General features: G+C 39.9%; 1 protein-coding gene across 3 annotated transcripts in view; it reads right to left on the bottom strand.

Annotated features, from left to right (window-relative positions):
- Positions 1–25,853, bottom strand: part of LOC140185963 (serine/threonine-protein kinase 32C) — a 270,736-nt gene that overhangs the window by 146,143 nt on the left and 98,740 nt on the right. For all 3 annotated transcript variants that reach the window (XM_072239770.1, XM_072239771.1, XM_072239772.1), the window contains exon 2: positions 15,142–15,197. In XM_072239770.1, coding sequence (XP_072095871.1) covers positions 15,142–15,197 — 56 coding nt within the window. The remainder of the gene's footprint in view (positions 1–15,141; positions 15,198–25,853) is intronic.

Below are 25,853 nucleotides of genomic sequence, written 5' to 3'. Positions count from 1 at the left end.
CCAGCATAATGGAAGTATGATTGTCCAGAGGGCAGAAAGGGAGATACAATTCTGCAAACTAACAAGTGTTTTTTTTATATTTTCAGATTTTAAATTGTATCTGCACGCAGTCAGAAATCAATTGTAGTTTTGTTTAAGTAATTTGTGTTCTGACAAGTGCAAAATATCCAATTATTATGTTGATCTTGAATGCATTTTCAGTAAAAGGGAAAACTTCAGGTAACAGTCAGCCACTCATCACTTTAGATGCAAGTAGGCCATCGTGCATGTTATTATTGGAACTCTGCAGCTGAAGACACCTCAGCACTGCAGTGAAATTGTCGTCTCTGAGTTTTCAACTTGTCATAATAATGCAGTATTCAGTATGAAGCGAAGCTCAATACACTTTAACTGAACGTCACTTTTTTCATATCGGCAGGAGGTGACAGGCAGGAAAATAAATGTGTATTTCAATGTACAGCACTTGGAATAATTGCCTTAAAGTTGTAAAGCAGGCAACATGAATTCAAGATACTCGTCAATTGTGGCTCATTGGCATAATTCACAAGGATGTGCGTTTTAAGTCCTGCTCCGGAACCCCGAGCACATTCAAATCTTGGCTAATGATCAAGTGCTGAATTATCACAGATACCACCTTTGGCGATGAGATGTTACGATTAATGCTGCATACACCCAGTCATGTCGATCCAACAGATTCTATGAAACTATTGTTAAAAGTTCCCTGAATGTCCCCTCGCTCAACATTACTGAAATAGGAACCAAAATGTGTGGAGACAGAATACAAAGGGTTTGGATCTTATTGAAGACTCTCCACCATCTCCAACAGAAGAAGAATTAAGAGAAAGGAATATAAATACTGTACTGAATGATAACTTTCAGGGTGGACAAACCCAGAAGTCAAGATGGAATGTATCTATCAAAATAATGAAGTGTTTTAGGGCTGACCAATATTTCATAGTCCTCTGTGGCTACTGGTATGGTGCTGGAGCCTTGAAGGATTTTTGAAGCGCTTTTCAAGCTCATTTATGTTTCTCTAACCAAAGGTACTGCATAATTTGCTGACTATTTCCAGTACCCTTACCTATAAAACCATAAGACATAAGAGCAGAATTAGGTAATTTGGCCCATCGAGTCTGCTCTATCATTCAATCATGGCTGATCCTTTTTTCGATCTCCTCCTCAACCCCAGTTCCCAGCCTTCTCCCCGTAACATTTGATGTCATGTCCAATCAAGAACTTATCAAACTCTACCTTAAATACACCCAACAACATGATCTCCACAGCTGTATGTAGCAAGAAATTCCACAAATTCACCACTCCCAGGCTAAAGAAATTTCTCTGCATCTCTGTTTTGAAAGGGCGACCCTCTATTCTGAGGCTGTGCCCCCTTATCCTAGACTCTGCCACCATGAGAAACATTCTTTCTACATCCAATCTGTCTGGGCCTTTCAACATTTGAAAGATCCCCCCCTCATCCTTCTGAATTCCAGTGAGTACAGACACAGAGCCATCAAACATTCCTTGTATGATAACTCTTTCATTCCTGGAATCATCCTTGTGAACCTCCTCTGGACCCTTTCCAATGCCAGCACACCTTTTCTAAGATGGGGCCCAAAACTGTTCACAATACTCAAGGTGAGGCCTCACCAGTACCTTATAAAGTCTCAGAATTCTTGCTCTTGTATTCTAGATCTCTTGAAATGAATGCTATCATGAAATGAATGCCAACACGACATTTGCCTTCCTCACCACCAACTCTACCTGCAAGTTAACATTTAGGGTGTTCTGCACAAGGACTCCCAAGTCCTTTGCATCTCAGATTTTTGGATTTTCTCCCTGTTGAGAAAATTGTTCACACATATAGTTCTATGACCAAAATGCATGACCATGCAATTTCCAACATTGTATTTCATTTGCCACTTTCTTGACCACTCTCTAATCTGTCAAAGTCCTTCTGCATCCTACCTGTTTCCTGAACACTACCTGCCCCTCCACCAATCTTCACATCATCTACAAACTTGGCAACAAAACCATCTATTCCATCATCTAAATCATTTATATACAGAATAAAAAGTGGTCCCAACACCGACACCTGCGAAACACCACTAGTCACTGGCAGCCAACCAGAAAAGGATCCTTTTATTCCCACTCGCTGCTCCCTACCAATCAGCCAATGCTCTAACCATGTTAGTAACTTTCCTGTAGTACCATGGGCTCTTAAGCTTGGTAAGCAGTCTCATGTTTGGTACCTCATCAAAGGTCTTCTGAAAATCCAAATATACAACATCTGCTGCATCCCCTTTAACTCTCCTACTTGTAATCTCCTCAAAGAATTCCTATAGGTTCATCATGCAGGATTTTCCCTGAAAGAAACCATGCTGACTTTGTACTATCTTGTCCTGTGTCACGAAGTACTCCATCAACTCATCCTTAACCATCAACTCTAACATCTTCCCAACCACTGACGTCAGGCTATCTGGTCTATAATTTCCTTTCTGCTGCCTTCCTCCTTTCTTGAAGAGTGGAGTAACCTTTGCAATTTTCCAGCCTTCTGGCACCATGACAGAGTCCAGTGATTTTTGAAAGATCATTTCTAATGCCACCACAATCTCTAACATTACCTCTTTCAGAACCCTAAGATGCAGTTCATCTGGTTCAGGTGACTTATGTACCTTTAGGTCTTTCAGCTTTTTGAGCACCTTCTGTCTTGTAATGGTAACTGCACACACTTCTCTTCCTCCACACACTACATCAGGCAAATTGCTAGCGTCTTCCACAGTGAAGACTTATTGCAATGTTTCACATCTCACAGCTGCAACATAGTCAATCACAGAGAGATTGAACATAAAAAAAAGCCCTTCAGTCCTCTGAGAGTTCAGTGACCATCAACCACGTATCTGCACTACTCTTACATTAATCCCCCTTTTTATTCTCCCCACATTCTCAGCACCCAACCCTCTTTGACTCTAACACTCATCTATACACTGAGGGTAATTTACAGTGGTCAATTAACCTAGCAGCCTGCATATCTATGAGTTGTGAGAAAAAACCCAACCGATCACAGTGAGAACATGCAAACTCCACACAGACAACATTCAAGACTAAATATGATCCCCAGACTCTGGTGCTGGAGGCAGTGGCTCCAGTGACTGAACCACTGGGCTGCCCTTTGCTTTCACTTGTGCTGTTTAATCTTTATTTAAAAGTCTTCATCACCCACTCTCAACTGGTTCCAGCACCTTCTTATTCTTCCCAACTTGTTCCATTTTTTCCCCTTCCTGCAAGTTAAAACGTGCTAATATTTTAATATTTTCTGGTTCTTCAACATGAATATTCAACACAATTTCCCTGACCACAAATGCTGTCCAAACTACTAACAGCTCTTATGCTGACATTTCTTTAATGTGGCCAGGTAGAGGGATGAAAGAGGATCGAGGTTGATGATTTTTCATTGGAGTTTTGAGAGAGCCTGGAACTCACTTTATATTGCATTTCAGACCTACTTGGAAATAGATTGAGATTTGAAATGTTGGATGAGCCAGATAGCTTTTGTTTCCTCTAACTGGCATAGAAAAGAGGAGCCAAGTGGCCATACATATTCAAGATTCTGCAGTGTGCAATGGCTCTCTGATCAGTTTGATCCACCAACACAATGCAACCTGGCTGCTGTTACTGATGACAATGGTGATTACAATTTATGTTCATCTTGGCTGCCACTAGCTAAATCGACCCTGTGACTGAAAATATCTATAGGTCAGGGTAGTAGTAGAGGCAGATACATCTGGGCTATTTAAGAGAATCTTAGATAGGCACATGCATGATAGAAGAATGGAGAGCTACAGGGCAAAAGGATTAGCTTGATCTTGGAGTCAGCACAATACTGTGGACCAAAAGGGCTTTTATTGTGCTGTACTGTTCTATGTTCAATGTCAAACTGCAGTAAACAGCATATTTAATTACTGTCTGTGTAGTTAAATGGAGCTTATCTCCAACATTCCCGAAACAATATTCGGGTTGAGTAACAAACAAGTTGCTCCATCTTTGTACCCAAGCAAATCCACATATTCCAATTTTGAATGGGAGCTAGCAGAACACTGTTCCCAGGAACTGAAGTTAAAAGATGCCAAAAACCTAGTTCTCAGAAATCCAGTATTGAATGTTTATTTCTTGCGAGTGGTCAAGGGATAAATTAAGCTTGTCTCCTTTAACTCACAACATACTGTCCATCTGGAGGTCTTTGATCTTAACTGTCACTCCATGCTTTATAACGTCGAACTTGGGCACAACAAGAAACACCATGAAATGCACTTGTATTCGTTGCAGTTCTGTTAACTTCCCATTTCAATAATGGAATGTACATAAATTTCAAGAAAATACAATGCAAATCAGGCACAGACCCAGAATTTAGAAATACAACCTATTTCCTAGTGTCTGCTTGCACATTCTATCTTTGAACGTACTGTCAATTGAAGAAAAAAAGTGATCTCTTCATGTTCTTTGTCTACATCTCTAAAATTGAAGGTTCACCCAAGAATTATTGTCTCAACATTATTACAGAAATTTCCTTTCTATAGAATTTTATCCAAGCTCATGGCAATATTCCAATTGGCAAAGGATGTTACTTTCCTTTATAAAGCATGGAAAATGTGAATCAGTATGGGATTTTGAAAATGAAGCTCTCTAACAAAAAAGCAAAAAAAAAATACTATGTTGCTGCCCATCTGTTGCTCAATGCATTTTAACAATGCCCAAGAACTGCTTCATATTTTAAAGGTTCTTTGGAAAAATTATCTTGAAACTATCATTCCAAAGGAAGTATTTTGATGCATTTTCATTCAGACCAACACTGGAGGGAAATAACATGCATACTAATAACCGGAAAAAGTACTGGGATCATTTTCAGCTGATCATTCATTTTGATGCAAGCTTTCATGTTTTTTCTCATGAAATTATTCTAAATGTCCATAAGACATTGGAAGGAATTAGGCGATTGGCCCATCAAGCCTGCTCCACCTTTCCAACATGACTGATATTGGCTGTGTGTTTAGCCCCCTCTACGCACTTTAAACTTATGACTGTCAGGCCAAGCACAGCTCTGATGCCATATTAACGTTTTCTGATGACACCACTGCTGTTGGCTGAATCAAAGGTGGTGACAACTCACCGTAAAATGTTGGAGAGAGGTTAAAAATCTGTCTGAATGGTGCCACGGCAACAACCTCTCCCTCGATGTGAGCAAGACCAACGAGTTAATTATTGACTTCAGGAGGAGGAAAATGGAGGTCCATGAGCCAATCTTCATCTGAGAATCAGAGGTGGAGAAGGTCAGCAGCTTTAAACTCCTCGGTGTTATCATTTCAGGGGATGTGTCCTGGATCCAGCACACAAGTGCCATTACGAAGAAAGCACAGTAGTGTCTCTACTTTCTTAGAAGTTTCTGAAGGTTTGGCATGTCATCTAACACTGACAAACTTGTATAGATGTGTGGTGGAGGGAATATTGATTGGTTGCATCATGTACTGGTTTGGAAACACCAATCCTATTGTACAGAAAAGCATATAAAAAAAATAGTGGATATAGCCCAGTCCATCATGGGTAAAGCCCACCCATCATTGAGCACATCTACATCAAAACACTGTCACAGAAAGCAGCGTCCATCGTCAAATACCCCCATATTTCTTGCTGCTGCCAACAGGAAGGTACAGAAGCCTCAGGACCCACACCACTAGGTTCAGGCTCTTCAACCTGAGAGAATAACTTTACTCCCCCCCCATTCACTGAATGGTTCCCACAACCTATGGACTCACCTTCAACAACTCTGCATCATGTTCTCAATGTATATTGCTCATTTATTATTATTTCACTTTTTATCTCCTTTCTTTTTGCATTTGCAGGGTTTTTTTTGCATGTTGATTGTTGTCCATCCTGTTGGGTGTGGCCTTTCATTGATCCTATTATGTTTCTTGAATTTACTGTGAATGTCCAGAAGAAAATAAATCTCAGGGTTGCATATGGTGACTCTGAACTTTGATTTATTGTCCCTCTTAACCTCATTCTCCTGCCTTCTCCTCGCAACCTTTGACGCCCACCAGAGGAATGATCTTTTGTTATTAAGGTTTTTTGTAAAGAGCCAGTTCCTGTTGATGGTAAACAAGCAGTCCCACAGCAGAGCACTTGCTAGCTGCAGTATGCCTATCAAAGTCCTTCAATGTTCTAAGCCTGCAAACTGCAGTACAAAAGTTCAGAACATGCTGAGGTCAGATAGCAACATGTTTGACCTCCTGCTCTGCCATTGGATTTGGCACCAAGTCTAGAGCCATCTGAACAATCGGGCTATATACACACTTGCAATGCCACTACAAACATCTCAACAAGTCACTGGCAGGCACAGAAAGGGTAAATGCCCTTTTCTCATTGTTACGGTCAGGAAGGAGGTACAGAAGCCTGAAGGCACACACTCAGCGATTCAGATACAGCTCCTTCCCCTCTGCCATCCGATTCCTAAATGGACGTTGAACCCATGAACACGACCTCACTTTTTTTTGTTTTTATATTATTTCTGATTTTACACTATTTTTAATTTAACTAGTTAATAGAACATACTTACTGCAATGACTTACTTATTTTATTCTTCTCTCTGTATCATATATTGCAATGTACTGCTGCCGCTAAGTTAACAAATTTTACAACTGATATTGCCAGTGATATTAAACCTGATTCTGAAGTGTTCTTTAAAACTTTGCTTAATTTATTATTGTTTTAAATAATATAACATGCTTAATAATAATTTACTATTCTCAATTTTGTTTTACATTTAAACGATTTCAATAAGTGTTTTTGATCATCAGAAATGATCAATAGTCTTTGAACATCAGAGGCGTTTAGAAGAAGTGATAGGAAGGTCCTGCTGACAACACGTGCTCTTCAGGGAATGCTCCAGCAGGATGTGGGATGGGATGCAGAGTTACTAAAGGTAACCAGTGTAGGCACTGCATGAGAGACAATCACGAAGTGCAGCCTGGGCCCAGCAGGGTCTGTCTCAATACATTTTCCATTAGTCAAGTAGAAATTTGATTATTTTGAATTATAAAGCAAAGTAGAAACTTGTTCCTTTAAATGGATAATAGTTCACACTTCCACAAATCACTGTGAATTACTGTGCTAATTACCTATTGCAGATACACATTTTGAAATCAGTGAAGAATTACACCACAGATCAACATAGCTCATGATTTTCAACAAGATGAGTGAACATGGATGCAAACTTACTCAGTACAATATCACCAGCTACATGAAATAGATATTTTTCTTTGTATCTTTAATGCAGATAACAGCAGCTTATAAATGCATTTTTGCAGAAAACATTTAAATTGACAATGTTATGAATAATAATGTATTGAGCGCCTGAGCTTAAAAAGCAGTAAACAAATACATCACAGTCCCAATTAGAACAACAATATACATATTTGGTGAACAATTGAAGACAAACATAGATTGCAGCATGAAATTCAGTGCAGGTTTCTGCCTACATGCAATGTTTTCAGTAAAATGAAAAATAACAAGGACGAGAAGGTTGAGTATCCCTTACCAGAAATCCCAAAACCCAAAAACCTCCGAACTCTGAATTTTTTTTTGAGTGTTGACATGACATCACAAATGGAAAATTCCACAAGGCGCTGGGGAGGTTCTCAGGCTTGCACAGGTCTCTGTGCACCACAGACAGTTCTGATAACTCCCCTCACATATGTAATAAACAGAGGTTAATGAAAAATAGAAAAACATTGCAAAAAAAAAAGATGATCTCGAACATGTATTGAAAGAGTGGATTCGTCAGCAGGGTGAACATACGTCGCTTAACGGTATGCTGACCATGAAACAAGCAAAGATCTATCACGGCGAACTGAAAATTGAAGGTAATTGTTAATATTCAGCAGGTTGGATGCAGAAATTTAAGGCATGGCATTACATTTTTAAAGACTTATGGTGATAAAGCATCTGCTGATCACGAAGCAGCAGAGAACTTCATTGATGAGTTTGCCAAGATCACTGCTGATGAAAATCTAACACCCTGAACAGCTGCATCAGTACAATGTGTGATGAACAAGTGCAAGAGAAAGGCTGCTTACCAGTAGCACATAAATTCGGACGGAAGTAATGGCAATCCCAGGCTATCTCGTTATATCTTCCAAAAATCCAAAATCTGAAATACGTCCAGCCCTAAGCATTTTTGGATAAGAGGTACTCAACCTGTATTACATAAATCACTTAACAAGTCATATTGGGGAAACAAACAGAAATGCTGTTTAAATGACTTCTCCATATATCTTGCATATCTAAACACGCTAATTCTGTCCTAAGTATTGAAGATGGAGTTAAAAAAACATCTTCAGGCACAAGACAAATTTTTCTCATAATGTTGTCTCGTGCTCCATTCTGAAATCATGGCCTGAGATCAACCCTGACATGGGGAGCCGCCTGTGTAGTGTATGCATGCTCTCCTTTGACAGCGTGGGTTTCCTCCATGGTCTCTGGTTTCTTATCACATCACAAAGACGTGTAGGTTAATGGGTTGATTGGCCATTGTACACTATTGCCAGCATGTAAGTGCTATAATCTTGATGAGGATGTGGAAGAAAAAGTAGGAATTAACGCAGGGCTAATGTAAATGGGTGGTGGATACCGTGGTCTATTTTCATGCTGTATCTCTCCATGAATGTGATAATAATTTGGCTATAATATTGGTACACTTCACTAATCTACTACATAAAGTAAATAGATTTTATCTGTTATAGTTTTTTTATATGCAGGATCATAGCAACACCAGAAAGATCCATTCAGCATGGATTTTGAGCTTACCTTAGGAACATCCTTTGGAAAAATGCAAGGTTTTTTTTTTGCTTTCATTGTTCTTACTATAGTGCCAACAGAGTATTCAAGGATACTGGCCCAGTGCCAAGAATTGAATGAAATATACATTCAAGACAGGAAGGCCATGATAGTAATAGAATTCTCATGCAATTCTTCCACTTCAACTGCATGACAAAAATCGTGCAAGCAGGAGATAATGAGTGGCCTTGGGGAGTTAAATGAAATTAGAGCCATCAGCAGAATGCAGTAACTTACATCAAATTCAATGACGACATCCAGTGATGTCGAGATTTAATTATGTAGATAGATAAGATTATTCCAACACACCAAATGTGAATCCTGTAGGTGATCAATCTGCACCTGTACTGACCTCAAAGATAACATGTTAATATATCTGGTATTAACAGCGGGAATTCAGTGTGGTTGATGCTGATTGAAATGTTTCACTTAATTAAGGCTGTGTTTACCTGCCATTCATTCACCGAATCTCTGTTATCATCCAGATCCTGAACACAATCATGGTCTGCAGTATTTTTGAAGCCCAGAGAATGAACATTATCACCTGCTTCAAAAGGTCTTTAATTATATTGATACCCAGGAGCAGTGTGAACTACCTCAGCAATTATTGCCCAGTAACATTCACCTCTATTGTGATGAAGTGCTTTGGTGGTGGCTAGAATTAATTCCTGCCTGAGCAAGGACATAGGTCTGCTGCAATTTGCCTACTGACACAACAGGTCTACAGCAGACAAAATCTCATCGGCTCTCCACTCAGCGTTGGAGTAGCTTGATAGCTGTAAAACCTACATTAGGCTGCTGGTTATTGTTTACAGCTTGCAATTTGAGCATCTTCCTCTCTCTAATCAACTTTTTTAAAGCTGGTCCTCTGTACCTCCCTCTGCAACTGGATTCTTGACTTCCTTATTTTCAGATCAGTCAGTGCAGATCAGTAATATATATCTTCCCCTCGCTGACAATCAACACACACGCACCTCAAAGATGCATGCTTGGACTACGGCTCCATTCTATCTACCCTCGTGACTGAGGGGCTAGGCGTAGCTAAAATGGCATCTGTAATTTGCTGGTGACACCACTGCAGAATCTCAGATGGCCAAGCAGCAGCATCCAGGAGTGAGACAGGTTGAGTACTATTTGAGTGGTTTCACGGCAACCTCCTACTCAATGTCAGCAAGACAAAGGAACGGTATGTGGACTTCAACAAGAGCAAGGCAGGAGACCACACACCAGTCCTCTTGAGGAGTCAGTAGTGGAAAGGATGAGCAGCTTCAAGTCCCTGGGTGTTAATATATTAAAGGATCTATCCTGGGCCCCAACACATTGATGGAATGATGAAGGTGGCACACCAGTGGCTGTACTTTGTTAGGAGTTTAAGGTGATTTGGTACATCAACAAAGACCTGCAAATTTCTACAAATGTACAGTGGACAGCATTCTAACTGGCTCCATCATAGGCTGATGTGGAGGCTGCGGTGCACGGGACTGCAAGAGGCTGCAGAGGGTTGAGAATCAGCCAGTTCTATCACAGGCACAACTCTCTCCATTATCAGGGACAAGCTGGGAAGGTCTTCACTATGATGGAACTGGCAACAATTTTAAGCAAAAAAAAAGAAAAAAAAATCATTTCCACCAACCACCTGTAATGTTTTAAGCATGGCCCCAGTGCTCTTATATCCTACGCAGTGCCTGTCTCAAAAAGTAAACGAATTGTAATATAATCTCCCTCAGAATATTGCAGAATTCTGCAAGTTTTCAGAAGGCATTGCACAAAGGATTTATTTTTACCATCAGTTTTGAGGAAGTCAGGGAAATGCATCTCAGAATGGGCAAGGCAAACATCAAGTCTTTGCCTGGTCAGTGTTGCATTCAGCGACTGCAATGGACCCAAGTGCAGGACACAGGCACGGAGAGCTGGTTAGGATTCTTACACGGACTTGAACATTGACTGGGACTCGGAGCCTGGACACTGAGCAACAAAACCAAACAACGTCAGACAATTCGTATCACAGCTCGAGGCAGCGGCAAACGGCCTGCAATACTCAGCCGGACATAAGACAGCAAAATAAACAACGACAGTCCATTCATATCTCGACTCTGGGTACCACATGAAGCAGCAATTGGCTAGCAAAACTCAGCTGGACGGCAGGCTCTCGACTCGACCCAGGAACTGCGGATGGCAGGTTCTCGACTCAACTCCTTCTCGGTGGCCCGGAACGAGCATAGCCGCACTGCTGAGGTGGCAAACCAGCAGCGAGTAGATATAAGCCGGAGTTTTTATGCTGCCGGTTCGAAAGAGGATCAGGTGCCCTAATCAAGGAGCCCAGTGGAACACGGGGAAAAGGAAAGCAACTGAAATGAGGAGTCAATGGACCAGACCGTGACATTCAGATTGCTTGTTCCTTTCTGGCTCTCTTGAGTCAAGGCACTGACACAAATATCTTACATTTTGTGGTGAACTACTAAGCAGTCAAATGGGCCAGTTATTGACCACGTTGTAGAGATAAGCAAAACACAATATTTGAGCCAAGTTATACTCAAAATTTGCCAAAATCAAATCAGTTTTGATCTTACTAAATGGTGGAGCAGGCTCAAGGGGTTGTATGACAGATTCTGCCTCTTACTTCTAATGTTCTTACTAATTCAACTTTGGGAGATTTTCAAATGAGACTGTCACTCACAATGAAACTCGAGTCAAATGGCATATTAGCTTTACCATGCTATCATCCAATAACAGCCTCAAGCTGCCTCTCAGGAGAACTGAAATACCAGCAACAAACAAAAGAGCCAAAGGCAGAGATACTATGCAATTATACAAAAGCAAGCCGAGTTTTCATTCATCAGGCCACCAAATCTTATATTTTTTCTGCATTTTGGCATAATCATTTTAAGAAATCTAATGCAGCAACATATCCTGTCACATCTGCTGGCAGCACAGGGCATAAGATTTCAGCCTCAGTGAAGAACACCTGCAGAAATGGTTTTGCATTGGAAGTTCCATGTGCAAACCAGTCTAATCCTTGCCAGGAATGTGGGAACGAATGCAAGAAAATGATGCTACTTTTGAGAACAGTTCAAAGTTCAAAATTTCAAAGCAAATTTATTATCGAAGCACATATATGTCACCATTTGCAACCTCGAGATTCAATTCCCTGCAGGCATACATAGTAAATCCTAGAAACAAAACAGAGTCAATGAAAGACCGAACCCAGCAGTATGAACAAACAACCAATGTGCAAAAAATAACGAACTGCAAATTCCAAAGGAATAGTAATAATAATAACAACAATAATAATAAAGAAGCAATAAATATCAAGAACATGAGATGAAGAGTCCATGAAAATGAGCCCATAGGTTGGGGGTACAGTTCAATGATAGGGCAAATGAAGTTGAGTGAAGTTATCCCCACTGGTCAAGAGCCTGATGATTGAGAGGTAATAACTGTTCCAGAACCTGGTGGTGTCAGACCTGAGACTCCTGTACCTTCTCCTTGATAGCAGTAGTGAGAAGAAAGTATGGCCTGAACTGTAGGGGTCATTGGTGACAGATGCTGCCTTCCTATAACAGCCAGTGATATCTTGAAATATAATCACTTTTACAATGAAGTACAGTAACTTTCATCACTGAAAAGAGATGACCTCTGACACATGAATAAATATTCCTGCTAAATTACATGCAAGCTCATGTAGATGTGCTCAAGGGTGGGGAGGGCTTTACCCATGATACACTGGGCTGCGTCCATTATTTTTCGTAGGATTTTACATTCAAGGGCTTTGGTGTTTCCATACCAGATCGTGATGCAGCCAGTCAATATACTCTGTACCAAACATCTATAGAAGTTTGTCAAAGTTTTAGATGTCATGGTGAATCTTCGCGAGTGTCTAAGGATGTAGAGGCACCACTTGCTTTCTTCGTAATGATACTTGCGTGCTAAGCCCAGGACAGGTCCTCTGAAGTGATCCTCTGAAGTTCAGCAGAGTGAAATACCCAGGAGGATCAGAGTGCAACTCACTTCGACCAACCTAAATCTCACCTGAATTCTGCTCAGATACCTGGACTACCATTGCATGGACATTGAGGGATTGGCCATTTCCTGCTTCCTAATTCACAGCCCAAGTTGCTTCTCCAACCAATGCAGCAGCTGCAGCAATGGCAAATATGGTTTGCATTACAATTGATGTAATTGCTTTGGGCCCTGCATTCTTCATGTACAGGGATACTGTGACCACAAAGCCATATTTGCATGATCATCTATGAACTGATTTTATACCTTAATTTAAATTATAGCACATTAAATATTCATAACTGAATTTCTAGGCTACAATAAATTTTTAATAGATGAAGGTAAAAATTACACATTTCAAATAGAAGGCACACTGAAAAACTCTTCAATGCATCATGTATGGCACGCATCATTTTGTTACACATGACCGAGTATTCAGCGAAATCAAGACCCAACTATACTTTGATATCTAACGCTATACAAATACAACATCAAGCCTTAGTAAGAGTTAAAGTGGCAGACAGAATATGCACAATATTCACACAATTTAGAATAATTTACAGATGTAAAATAAGACTCTACTATCCAAATCTGGTGTCTGAGCTTGCATGAAATTTAGCAGGAATATTTATTCAAGTGTCAGAGCTCATTTCTTTTCTGTGACTAAGGTTACTGTACTTCATTGCAAAAGTGATTACATTTCAAGATGATATCACTGGCTTGAAAGTGCCTTGATTAATCTTGACATTGCAAAGGATGCTATCAGCAAAAAAGGCCTTTTTTGCTCACATCGTCCATTTGCCATGGATGCAATGCATCTTATCAATAGATTGCCTTTCATGTAGCTTTACTTTAGAGTGTATTAAAATTAAAGTTATAACCTATCCTCAACAGAGAAAAAAAATCTGTAAATCCTCAGACTCTCTAAGAATTAGATTTTCTCAAATAACAGAATTATCCAACAGAAAAGGCAATTAGACAAATTTAATTGCACTTATTCTTTGATATCTGCTGATTTATTATCCATGGACCTGCATATTTGCAAAGTCAGCCCAGGCTGCGTCGCAAATTCTTTCTAATAAGTATCATTATACACACGTACATGTGGAGGAATCAGTCATTGTCTGCGTAAGTATGGTGATCGGTTTCCAGACCACTTGCGTCAAGTGGCTCCCTACTGTGTGCTGTTCTAACAGACAGCAGTTTTCAATTATACATCTATCTTATGATTTCAAAAAGTATCACTCCTTTTAAATTTCTATGGAAGTATATTATTAGCTAGTATTATTTTCTTTTAGGTATTTAAACACATTTGAATACTTCACATTTTACTATGTCTACTTATGCAATTTTTTTTAGGAAAATATAGTGTAACTTTACATTTATTTGGGAGGAAAGAAGTATTGAATAAAATTCAGAGGACCTTAATGGTAATTACATTCCCCTATCTATCTTGGATGAGGATTCATCACCTTCTTAAATGTAATTAACTAATGGATCAATCAAGAATATTTATATTTTCCAACTTGACAAAGGAAATGCAGCAGTACCATTCTATTTCAAGTTCAATTTCTGTTTATTGTCATTCAACTGTAAACATGAATACCATCAAATGAAACAACGTTCCTCTGGACAGAAGTGCACAACACTGTACATATAACTCACACACAACACATAGTAATATTACCACAAATAAATTAATAATAAGGTGCATAGACAAAACAAATTAAAACATAAAGTATAACACTACTGGCGTTTTATACATGATGAGATTCATACGTGGCAGCAGAGAGTTCAGTAGTCTTATGGTCAGGGGGAGCAAGCTATATGTCATTCTATCAGGTACCTCTGCCTGATGGTAGGGGGTCAAAGAGATTGGAATTACATCATATTTTCATACAATAATAAGTAAATTAAATTGAAACTTATCAAAAGCAATATATCCATTTTAAAACTTCTTGATCTCTACATAGTTCATTAAATGCTTTAACAATTACGAATAAGGATTTGTGCTCTTAGACCTTAGATACAAGTTAATAATTCCACATTTGAAACATTATCTCGCATTTACCCATGGCCCAGTAACCAGTGCAATCTTAATGCTGCTTTCTCTATTGTGGGTGTCTGCTGCATCATATCCTGCCCATTGAAATCTAAAGAATAGTCACCATCAATGCAACCAATTTTACAAGCAGAAATTGCTGTTCAAAAACATAACTTGTGTATAATTAACAAACAGATAGCTTTTATAAATACCTTTCCAAAGCTCCCTTTCCCAATTGCACGCAGTATTTGAAAGTGGTCAAAATTCACTGCAAAAGAAGAAATAAATCATTTGAGTGGCATTATAATCGCAGTTTTATCACTATTCTCATGCCAAAATATCAATTCCACATTTCTCTAATCCAGAACTCTCTCTCTTGCAGCACTAGAGAAATTACATCACTAGTTAAATTGGTCAATGGTACTGGAAGATATGCATATAATTGCAGTCACATTAACTCTACCCACTTTTCAACTGTAGTATGAATATTCCAAGACCTTTATATATTCAAGTTGAGCGTGTGCCAGTAAGGCACTCAGTTTCCAGCAGAATTATTCTTTACTGTAACAGATAGATTGAAGGTATTAGTTTCTTTAACCACCTCCTTTCACATTTCCTGAACATGTGCACTGCATTTTCTGGCATCATGTACTGAGTAAAATAATTAGTCGTTAACCACAGGAAATAAAAGACAAAGAGGATGCTGATATCAGGTGAAATAATTCTAGGGATATTAGAAATTCAATAATACTGTTACATTACAATAGAAAAGATTTGTAAATTTAACAGAGACAAAACATTGTAATATAACATTGATTAAAATTATTTAAAATCTTTAAGATAAGGAGGAGGAATAGTTCTAGCCTTTCCAACGAGTTGCATTGTATCTGAAATTCCTCCCCTGTTTCACAAACTGATTAAAAGTCACACTTGCTCAAGTTTGACAAAAAAATTAACATAGAATTATTCTAGCATTCTAATGGGCAAGAATCAGTGCAAAATGTGATTGGTAACATGCTCTTTGAAGAGTATGAAGATTTTCTCCGAGAATGAGACTGATAAATGGACAAAGTAATTTTGACATAATATACAATGTAATAACCCACCTGTAGTATCACACAATGCATTTTGAAAATGCAAATATCTATACATATTTGTAAAACCTATTTAAAATTACACAACTTGTTTTTAAAGCATTGTATAGTTGAAATAGAAACATCTACTTCTTTGGCAAGGATATTGGTTCATAATGGGTGAGGCAGTCAGATATTACTTTGGTAAATTCACATTCCTACCTTCCTGCTTATGAAAAGTGAATCAATGAATCTGGAAAAAGCTAAAAGTGGAGATACAAAAACGTGGAATTATCTAAGCACCATTATAATCAATTCTGTTTCCAACATAGCTTTACTTCTGTATTCAAGCATTAAGCTCAACACAAAATTTGCTTTCAGAATTACCATTCTACGCCTGCATGAATGATTAAAACATTAAGAACAATTAAGTTTCTAAATTTTGTGTCAGATTTTAAAGATATAGGATTGATTGTGATAAAGACTTCAATTTTGGGAAAAATGTTTTATTTCCTGGTCTCGCAACCAACCTGCAGCAGTGAGCACAATGACAGCCCAGGAGATGAAATTTTGGTGTTCAAATGCAATTTGAAAGTGTTGTGGATCTGGCAACCAAGGGAAGAAAGAGGGAAAATGGAGTCAGGCTGGACAAAGGTTTTGTTGCAGCTCTTTAATCTTCACTGACTCTGCAGCTAGGGTCTATGAGCAGTCGAAGAAAACTCCAGAAAACTGTATAGCAGGAATACTGAGGACTGTAGTAGGAGTTGATTGTACCATACGCCTCATGCAAAGCTGAAAGCAGGGAAGCTGAGCTGGATGAAAGAAGCAAATGTGCGAGCATTGACACATTTGGTTACATCCTATTATGCACATCACACCACCGACCTCATTCTTGATGTACACCAAGTGCATCATTCTTCACCTCAAGTTAGCCTGCAGCTGTGCCCTGTGTTCCCTTTGTGACACTTTCTCATATCCCCTTCTCTCCACCAACCACTGGCACTCCGTCACAGACACTCTCAATAAGACTTCTCCATCCAACTATTCACCATGGGCAATCTGCTCACTTTTACATTTTATTCTCTTTGTAGAGGAGAGTGAATTAGCAGTGCTAGACAACAAATTACATCCCAGTGAACCTGGGAGTTGAGGACAGTGAAACAGGGAATGCCCAACTACTTGACAACAAGATTAAATATTTGATATTTAATACAACCATTCCCCCAGTGAACAACTTCGGGACAAACCAAAACCTCATCTGCCAGTCAGGCATGTCGCAGGCTTTCACTGATTACTAAAATGTAACTCAGTTTTTTCCCTATATTTATCTTTCACGCATTTCACTGTACCGCTGGCATAAATTAAATTTCACAACATATTCCAGTGATGTTAAATCTGATTCTCTGCAACTTGTTTTCTCTTTTTTCCAGCTCTGTTCATTAGTTCAAAACTTTGGCTGTTGTTCTCTCACTGACTCTGCCAGACTCACTAAGTGCTTCTACAAATTTTGCTTTTTTATGATTCAGCAATGTTTTTAAATCACTTTACAATTACAACTCAAACACTACTTTTGTTATTTAATCTCTCTTAATCACCATCCTGTCTCAGACTTTTTTCTTCTCTGCCTCTCGCTCTTTCTTAGCATCTGAAAGTTGGTTGTTTCCAATATTTACAGGCTTTGGTGATACCTGAGAAATTAATTTCTTTATTTCAATATATCTAGCCTACTGAGTACTTCCAGCAGTTTCTTTTTATTTCAAATTTTCATCATCTGAAGTATTACAATTTTGAAAAAATCATCTCACTGCAAGATTACTGTTCAAGCAAGTTCTTGACTCTGTGATGCTGAGATGCATCCAGGGATGCACTGCGACACATCATCAGTGATGTAATCTGGGGTCACCAGGAGTTTCAGGTCTTTCAACATCAGACACCATTGCCCAGCCCGCCCTGCCAGGGTTGACCAGAACCTGGCTTGTGTCCCAGCAGCATTCAATCTGTAATGTTTAGAATCTAGTTGATCTACCAGATGACAGAGCCCCTTCCGCTGCTGGTGAAGTTAGTTCACATGCCCTTCTCTTACTTCCTTCACAGAATGAACTTTCGACATTTCATCCTAATGGCCAGAAAATAAACAGTAACCACAGGTGCAGAGCATTTTCTGTCTTATTTTAATTGCTGGGTTTGTTTCTAGCTCCATAGTCACAACATGAACTGATATATTCATTGTATGGCACAGTATAGCATGCTGTTTAATATATATAATGCACAATACAAAATTAAATCTTTATATTTTAAGACCATAAGAGCAAAAATAGGCTATTTGGCCCATCGGGTCTGCTCTGCCATCTGATCATGGCTGTTTTATTTCCCCTTTCCAACTCATTCCCCAGCCTTCTCCCTGTAATTAATGTAATTTTTGACATTATTTGACACACATTTCCCTCTCTCCAACTTTCTTCCCCATTTTCAGGATCCAGACAGCACTTATTGGCCATTGCTAAACACTTTCAGTAAACCGGGCAGTAGTGTAATGGCATCTGCATCAGGCTTTGAGACGAGTGGTCCTGGGTTCGAATCTGGCCAGCACCTTGCACACTTTCCATCCATGCTGAGCTGAGTGTCGAGCTTCTAACTCAGTCTCATTTAAAAATAAAACAAATGCTAAAGATACAGCGAGGTTGCAGCCCGGTGCATCACAAGAAATGGAGAGCAACAACAACAATCACCTCAGGGGTAGCCACCTTGAATCACTGCAGTCCAGCAGTTTCCCACAGTGCTGCTGGCCATGATTCCAACATAGAGATGAAGAGTTGGTGACGCATTTCCAAGTCAGGAGATCGTGTGCATCTTGGAGGGAAGCAGACTGGCACTGGTGTTCAGTGCTACAAGTAAAACTGGCAGCAAAGGTAGTGATCTTGACTGAGAGCCAATGCCCACCACCTCTTACAACTGCCCCCTAGCACCAAACAAACAAACAATTCCGAATGCCTGGTAAAGCTGTGCACAGCAAGAACGAATACTGTAGCTTCATTCTCCATCACAAGCAAAGAAAAACATTATCTAAACTCATAAAAAAGCAATACAACTTATTACTTTGTAAGTCTGCACTGGGGAGATATTATGTGGCAACGAGCTTATCAATTTTTCACTTTTTCTTACACCGATAGCTCCAGTTCCTGCAAGCACTTGTTAAGCATAAAATATATGATTCACTTTGACAATATAAGCTAGGAAGATAAATAATTATAGATTAAACATACACCTTTGCCAATATGCCCTTTTAGTCTATCAAAGAACATAACTGGAATAGCAATTTTATCAAAATATTCCAAGCTGTAATACGACAATGTGCAACATACAACCTTCCTTTTGAAAAACTTGATGTAGCACATTTAGTGGACTAAACTATAATACCTGCTACATCTTTTCATTGACACCTGGCTCACATCCTAACTCGCGTTGCAACCTGCTGTCACTTGTCCTTTTTCCAACACATCTTTTCTCCCCAGGACCGTGCCACAAATATTTGAAACTAGCAATTGATTAAACTGATTATCTACAGAGGGAAAAAAAATCAGTTTAGGCTACTAAATGTACCATAAATAGCCACCACTGACTGGTGTTTAACCCATGTAAACACTATTCAGGTAATACAGACATCTTCCTCACATTGCCTTGAAAACAAACCATTATCATCCATTATTAGGACATCACAGAACCCCCTGCTGTAGCTGGAGTGAGTAAATTACCATTAATTCCAGAACCACATACATCTGCATTGCACAAAAAAACAAACTCTTAAAACAAATCTCCTCATTCCTCCAATTGTTATCCTAATAGAATAAGGAAGATGTCCCCAAAGCTCTCCTATTGGGTTCCTTGTTCAGTGGATAATCGCTCTCCAGGGCTGGGAGGGCCTTTTTTTAATATTTTTAACCAAGCTCAGCTTTCTAATACAGCAGTTGACACTTCTAGAGATCAAAGAATTGTTTTTGAGCAAGTTAAACTTCAAACCAATATTCTTTGTTCAGCTTCTTCTAGTAAATGGAAACCAGTCTTCAGTTCTGAACATAAATTGGAAGCAATAAACACAGTCTCAGGTTAAAAATGTAACTTTGCAAACAAACAGCACTGTCTATGGAGCACACACAGCTGACCCACAGCGCAGGACTGACTGCTCAGGAGTGCAGTGTAAAACAGTGGGGTTATGGTAACTGGCCTATATCAAACCAGACTACACTTAAACTATTTAATTCAGGAAGCTTGCAGACCAGATTGATAATATCACTTAGCACATCAAATAGATGATCTATCAATAGTTAGAAGATATGTGTACCCTGAGAGTCAGCCTTCACAGTACTAAATGTGGGTGCCTAGAAATTCTGTTGCCAACAAGGAAATGAACCTCAAGGTAGCATACGGTAACATATGCATACTCAAATAATAAATTTACCCTCAACTTTGAGAATGTGTGAATTCATAGGTACAACCAGCTAGATCATTCAGTGGAGCACCACATTAACCAAATAGATGCTGTAACCGAACAAAACCTTACTATTTTAGTAGGTTAATTTCACCCTCACTACGACAGACTTTATAATCTTGATATCCCAAACAACTCATGATTCGCATCCTTAGCGACGTGGAGCAAATGGTAGCTGTCATCATTGCAGATGCAGACATTGTGGCCAGTAGAAAGAATTTTAATAACCAGGTTGTGAACAGGAAAGAGCCTATCAGGGAAGTACAGCCCTTCTGTACAGTTACCTGTCTATCAGTGATGGTGGGAAACTGCCTCGGTCTGACCCATTCACAAAATGCAGGACAAATCCAGTCTGGCTAATCACTGTCCGAACTTTGAACTCTGAAACATCAGCAAAATGAAAGAATTCTTTGTTCCCCTTAAATATTTCACTTTTCAACCTTAACCATGACCTTTAGTTCTAGTCTCACACAACCGCAGTGGAAAAAGCCTGCTTGCCTATACCCTATCTATATCGCTCAATTTTGTATGCCCTTATCAAATCTCTCATTCTTCTTGGCTTCAGGTGACATTCTCAGAGGCAAAATGCAAGAAGTTCAAAGCTATCCATCCAAGTCAATGCAATCCTACCACCATCCAAAACATTTATTAACCTCAGCGATGATGCTCAGTTTTTAGTGCACGTCACCAACTAAATGTGCAGCAGTTGTTTGCTCAGGCTACTGTCATAGCAACTCCAAAATCCAACCTTACATCCCCACCTTGAGAGGTGGAAATGGGCAAGGCCGGCCAACAGGGCTCTGGTGAAACTGTACAGGCCAATCCCCCACACAGTGGGTGCATTGGATTGCAGAAGCGTTGATGAACTCCAACCATACCTTCGACTTCAGAGGATGATGGAGACAGCAGCTCATTGATGGCCTAAGCTCCACTTGGGAGCTAAGGGACCAAGTAAGTAAGTATGTCATAGCAGCTCCAAAATCCATGATGTCTAAAGCCAAGTAGAACAAAAGCAACAGGTTCAGAACTACTTGCAAGATCCCTTCCAAACCACACGTCATTCAGGCTTAGAAATACAGTACTGTGCACACATATATAGCTAGGGTGCCTAAGCCTTTAGCACAGTACTGTAGTTATTTTACATATTCCACTTACTGCCGCCACAAAATACAACAATTTTCATGACATATGTGAGTGATGATAAACCAGACTCTTATAAGGGTCTCTATAGTGGCCTGAGAGGAGGAAGGGAGAAGGGAGTGGGAAATTATGTTTGGGAAAAGGGGAAGGGAGAAAGGAGGAAGCAGGAAGCACCAGATGGACATTCTATAATGATCAATAAACCAATTGTCTGGAATCAAATCACTTTGCCTGGTGTCTCAGGGCTGGGTGTGTCTGCACCTGTCCCAAACCCCTGCCTTTGGCGCACCTTCTCTGACACCAGTCCCACACCCCTCCCATGACACTCCTGTCTTACCGTGCCCAAGATCCTTTGATCCTGCCAGATGTACAAACTTGTTCTCCTCTCCACATTGACAAATACAGGACTATACTGTGTCTAGGACTTCTCCACAGTACTGTATCTTGCTTCTCTTTCCCCATCACTGTATTTCGATACTGGAGCTCCCTATGCAACAACACTGTGCAGTACCTTCACCAGAAGAACTTCAGCAGTCCAAGAAGACTGGGTAATAAATGCAAGCCTTGTTTGTAAAACCCAAATGCTGAAAGTGAACTTTAAAATGATTAATAAAAACAACAGGAATTCTGCCTTAGCGGAAGTTAGCGCCAGAGAAAGCAGGATCTCCCAGTGGCCACAAATTTTAATTCCACATCCCATTCCCATTCTGACATGTCCATCCACGGCCTCCTCTACTGTAAAGATGAAGCCACACTCAGGTTGGAGGAACAACACCTTATATTCCGTCTGGGTAGCCTCCAACCTGATGGCATGAACATCGACTTCTCTAACTTCCGCTAAGGCCCCACCTCCCCCTCGTATCCCATCTGTTACTCATTTTTATGCACACATTCTTTCTCTCACTCTCCTTTTTCTCCCTCTGTCCCTCTGAATATACCTCTTGCCCATCCTCTGGGTCCCCCCTCCCTTGTCTTTCTTCCCGGACCTCCTGTCCCATGATCCTCTCGTATCCCCTTTTGCCAATCACCTGTCCAGCTCTTGGCTCTATCCCTCCCCCTCCTGTCTTCTCCTATCATTTTGGATCTCCCCCTCCCCCTCCAACTTTCAAATCCCTTACTCACTCTTCCTTCAGTTAGTCCTGACGAAGGGTCTCGGCCTGAAACGTCGACTGCACCTCTTCCTACAGATGCTGCCTGGCCTGCTGCGTTCACCAGCAACTTTGATGTGTATTGTTTAAAATGATTAAAAATGTTTGCAGTTTACATGTCTGCAAAACTGGTAAATTTGGTTTCTTGTTTTACTTCTGGGGAAAGGGAAGATTCTATCTTCATAAGTGAGCGGGCTTTTCTCATTCCACTACTCTCACTCTCCAAAAATTGTCTCTGATTTAGAAGGTGAGAATGGTGTAGCCATATTCAATTATCTCTCCACCCCCCCCACCCATCTCCTCGCTGCAGTACTATCTTTGACCCTTTCTCCTTGCTGAAAGAACAGTGAAAAATTGATAGACAATAAAGAAACTATAATCGCTATTTCATGTGTGTGGCTATAACTTAGATTACAGATACCGCACCTGATAGCTTAAAGGGTATTGGTTTCGATCTTTTTGAAGATATTCAGGCAACAACACCTAGGGAGCAAATCAGTGATAATATAGGGAAAATTGAGAAAAAGATTTAAGTTACTGAGCAGGGGGTGGAAGTGGTGGAAGTGGGTGGGGGGGGTGGATTTGGGTGCTGGAGCAGAACAAAAAGGTCAGCAATGGGGCATAGGACAGAGAGACCAAGTTTCACAGGGTGGTGGCAGTGCCATTTGAAAGAGTGTGACAAACATACAGTACTTGTGGAAGAGGCAGAATCAGGTTTAATATCACTGGTATTTGTTAAACATGTTGTCTTGCAACAAATATACAAAATTAAATAAGTAGAGGAAAAAGAAAAAGAATACGGAGGTCATGTATACGGGTTCAAGCTCCATTCAGAAATGTGACGGTGGTGGGGAAGAAACCATTCAGAAAATATTAGTGCATCTGAAGACGTTGAGTGTGCATTTTAAACCATTGAGCATGCATCCCAAAACAGTTAGGAAGAGGTAAAAGAAAGTTGAAATTCCAAAGCAGAGGAAAAAGAATTGAATGCTGAAAACGAACAGGACAAGGCAGAAACAGACAATTATGTGGAACTTCTAGGTTCAATGTTAAACCCTGAATACTGTAACTAGAAGATGAGGTCCCATTCTCCAGGCTTATTCTGAGCTTTAATGAAGTAGTATGGGAATCTAAAAGGAAGGACAGAAATTTAAATTTTAGGAGACCAGTAGCTAACAATTACCCTTGCAGATTGAACTTAGAAATTCTGCAATGTAGATACTCAATATGCATTTTATGTCATGAGATAGGAATCCACATTGTGTTTGTTAAAGCAGTACCAGTGAATCATTGCTTCACTGATGAGCTTTGATTTTTGGATGATGGCAGGGTGAAGCTAAAAGAACAGGTGTGGCATCTCCTGAAGTTGTATATCGGAAAGTGTTGTAGAGAGAGATATTGGTGCAGTTGAAAGAGAACCAAGAAAGGAAGGGCTGCCCTCAGAATGCTAAAAGGGAAGCACTGGTGTCAAAGATACAGCTATTGTATCAGAACAGCTATAATACTGCATTGGTGGTTGAGGAAAGAAGTGTTTTAAGGTATTAGAACAATCCAATAATGAGGGGCTAATGAGCAGTTTCTAGAGATGCCCAGTAAAAAGGCGTTTCATCTCTCCTCCAACAGAACACTAGAATTGCTGAGGTGATGCTGAGAAAGAATGGCAGTAGCTCTGTGAAGTAAAAAAAAATCCTTTGTTCCCTTTTAGGATGATAGCTTCACCCACCAGTTCACCAGTGCCCTTGTTTTGCCTGGTAACCAGAAGTCCAGACCATGACCACTGATGCCAAAATAATGAGTCTTAAGTTGCTTTCTGCGTCCAAAGTTGTTTGATTTTACCCTCCATGCTTCCTCCTCCAACCACACTGCAGTCACTATACTGAAACAAGCGATTATGTGAAACTCCTCAGTTCAGTGCAGAATCCTGAGTGCTGTAACTGGGAGATGAGGTTCCCATACTGTTAAGTTTCTATTGAGCTTCATTGAAGTACATACAGTAGATGGATCAAGGATTATTTACTAACATATCTCTTCTACAAGACAGAATTTTCTTTAGATTATTTATTTTACGTAAATTTTACTTTTACATTACAGTCAAACAGGGTCTGCGATGACAGAGGAGGAGAAAAGCTTGGGTTACATTTACCGGTAACATTCTTGAATGATTTTTTTCCCCAAGAAACTAAAAAATGTTTCAATTACCTCCTCTTTCCCTTTTTTCTTTTCTTCCCAACCAGCGAACAGTGATTTAAAAAAGTAATTAGCTTTATTTGTCACATGTATATCGAAACATGCAGTGAAATCTGTCATTTGCATCATCGACCACAGTCTGAGGGCAGCCCGCAAGTGTTGCCATGCTTCCAGCATTGACATAGCATGCCCACAACTTACTAACCCCGATGCCTTTGTCTTTTTCGACCGAGGGATTAAACTGGAGGCACCAGAGGAAACCCATGCAGAAGCGGGAGAACATACAAATTCCTTTCAGACAGTGGTGGGAACTGAACTCCGATTACTGAGGCTGTGAAGTGTTACACTAGCTGCTATCCTATGTGCCGCTCTCATTACTGTGCCTTCATGGCCAAGTGGGCGTACAGCACAAAGCAAACTATTCCAAATGCTGCAGGTCTTTTCTAGAGAGATCCAGATAGCAAAAGGATTATTTCAGCAGCCAATGCCCTATTACAATTTTTCTATTCTTAAGACTTGCATTCTTTGCGATCTGCCAATGTGTGCTTACAATTGTGAGCCACATTTATGTCAGTAGTTAACAATGGCTGCTACAAAATGATATTATGGTGGCTCCAGTGCTGAAGTCAGAGAGGTTACTGCACGATGAAGGCATCCTAGCCCCAGCCAATCTCTGGAATAATGATTGGCAAGATCCATTGACACCTGCTGGACACTAAGGAAGGAAAAAAATCCTTTTGGTATCAACACATCTCACAGTTGAGAATACAGCCTTCCATAATGTAACAGGCAACATGCAATCACATCCTGCATTATTGAAAAGTTCACAATTCTCACAACAAAACCATCTGTTACCTCTGCTGCTCTCTGGCAAGAATAACTGAGATGTA

Source organism: Mobula birostris, chromosome 21, assembly GCF_030028105.1.
Source record: "Mobula birostris isolate sMobBir1 chromosome 21, sMobBir1.hap1, whole genome shotgun sequence".
Lineage (NCBI taxonomy): Eukaryota > Metazoa > Chordata > Chondrichthyes > Myliobatiformes > Myliobatidae > Mobula > Mobula birostris.
Note: the sequence above shows the minus strand (reverse complement) of the source record. Positions and strands in the feature narration are given on the sequence as shown.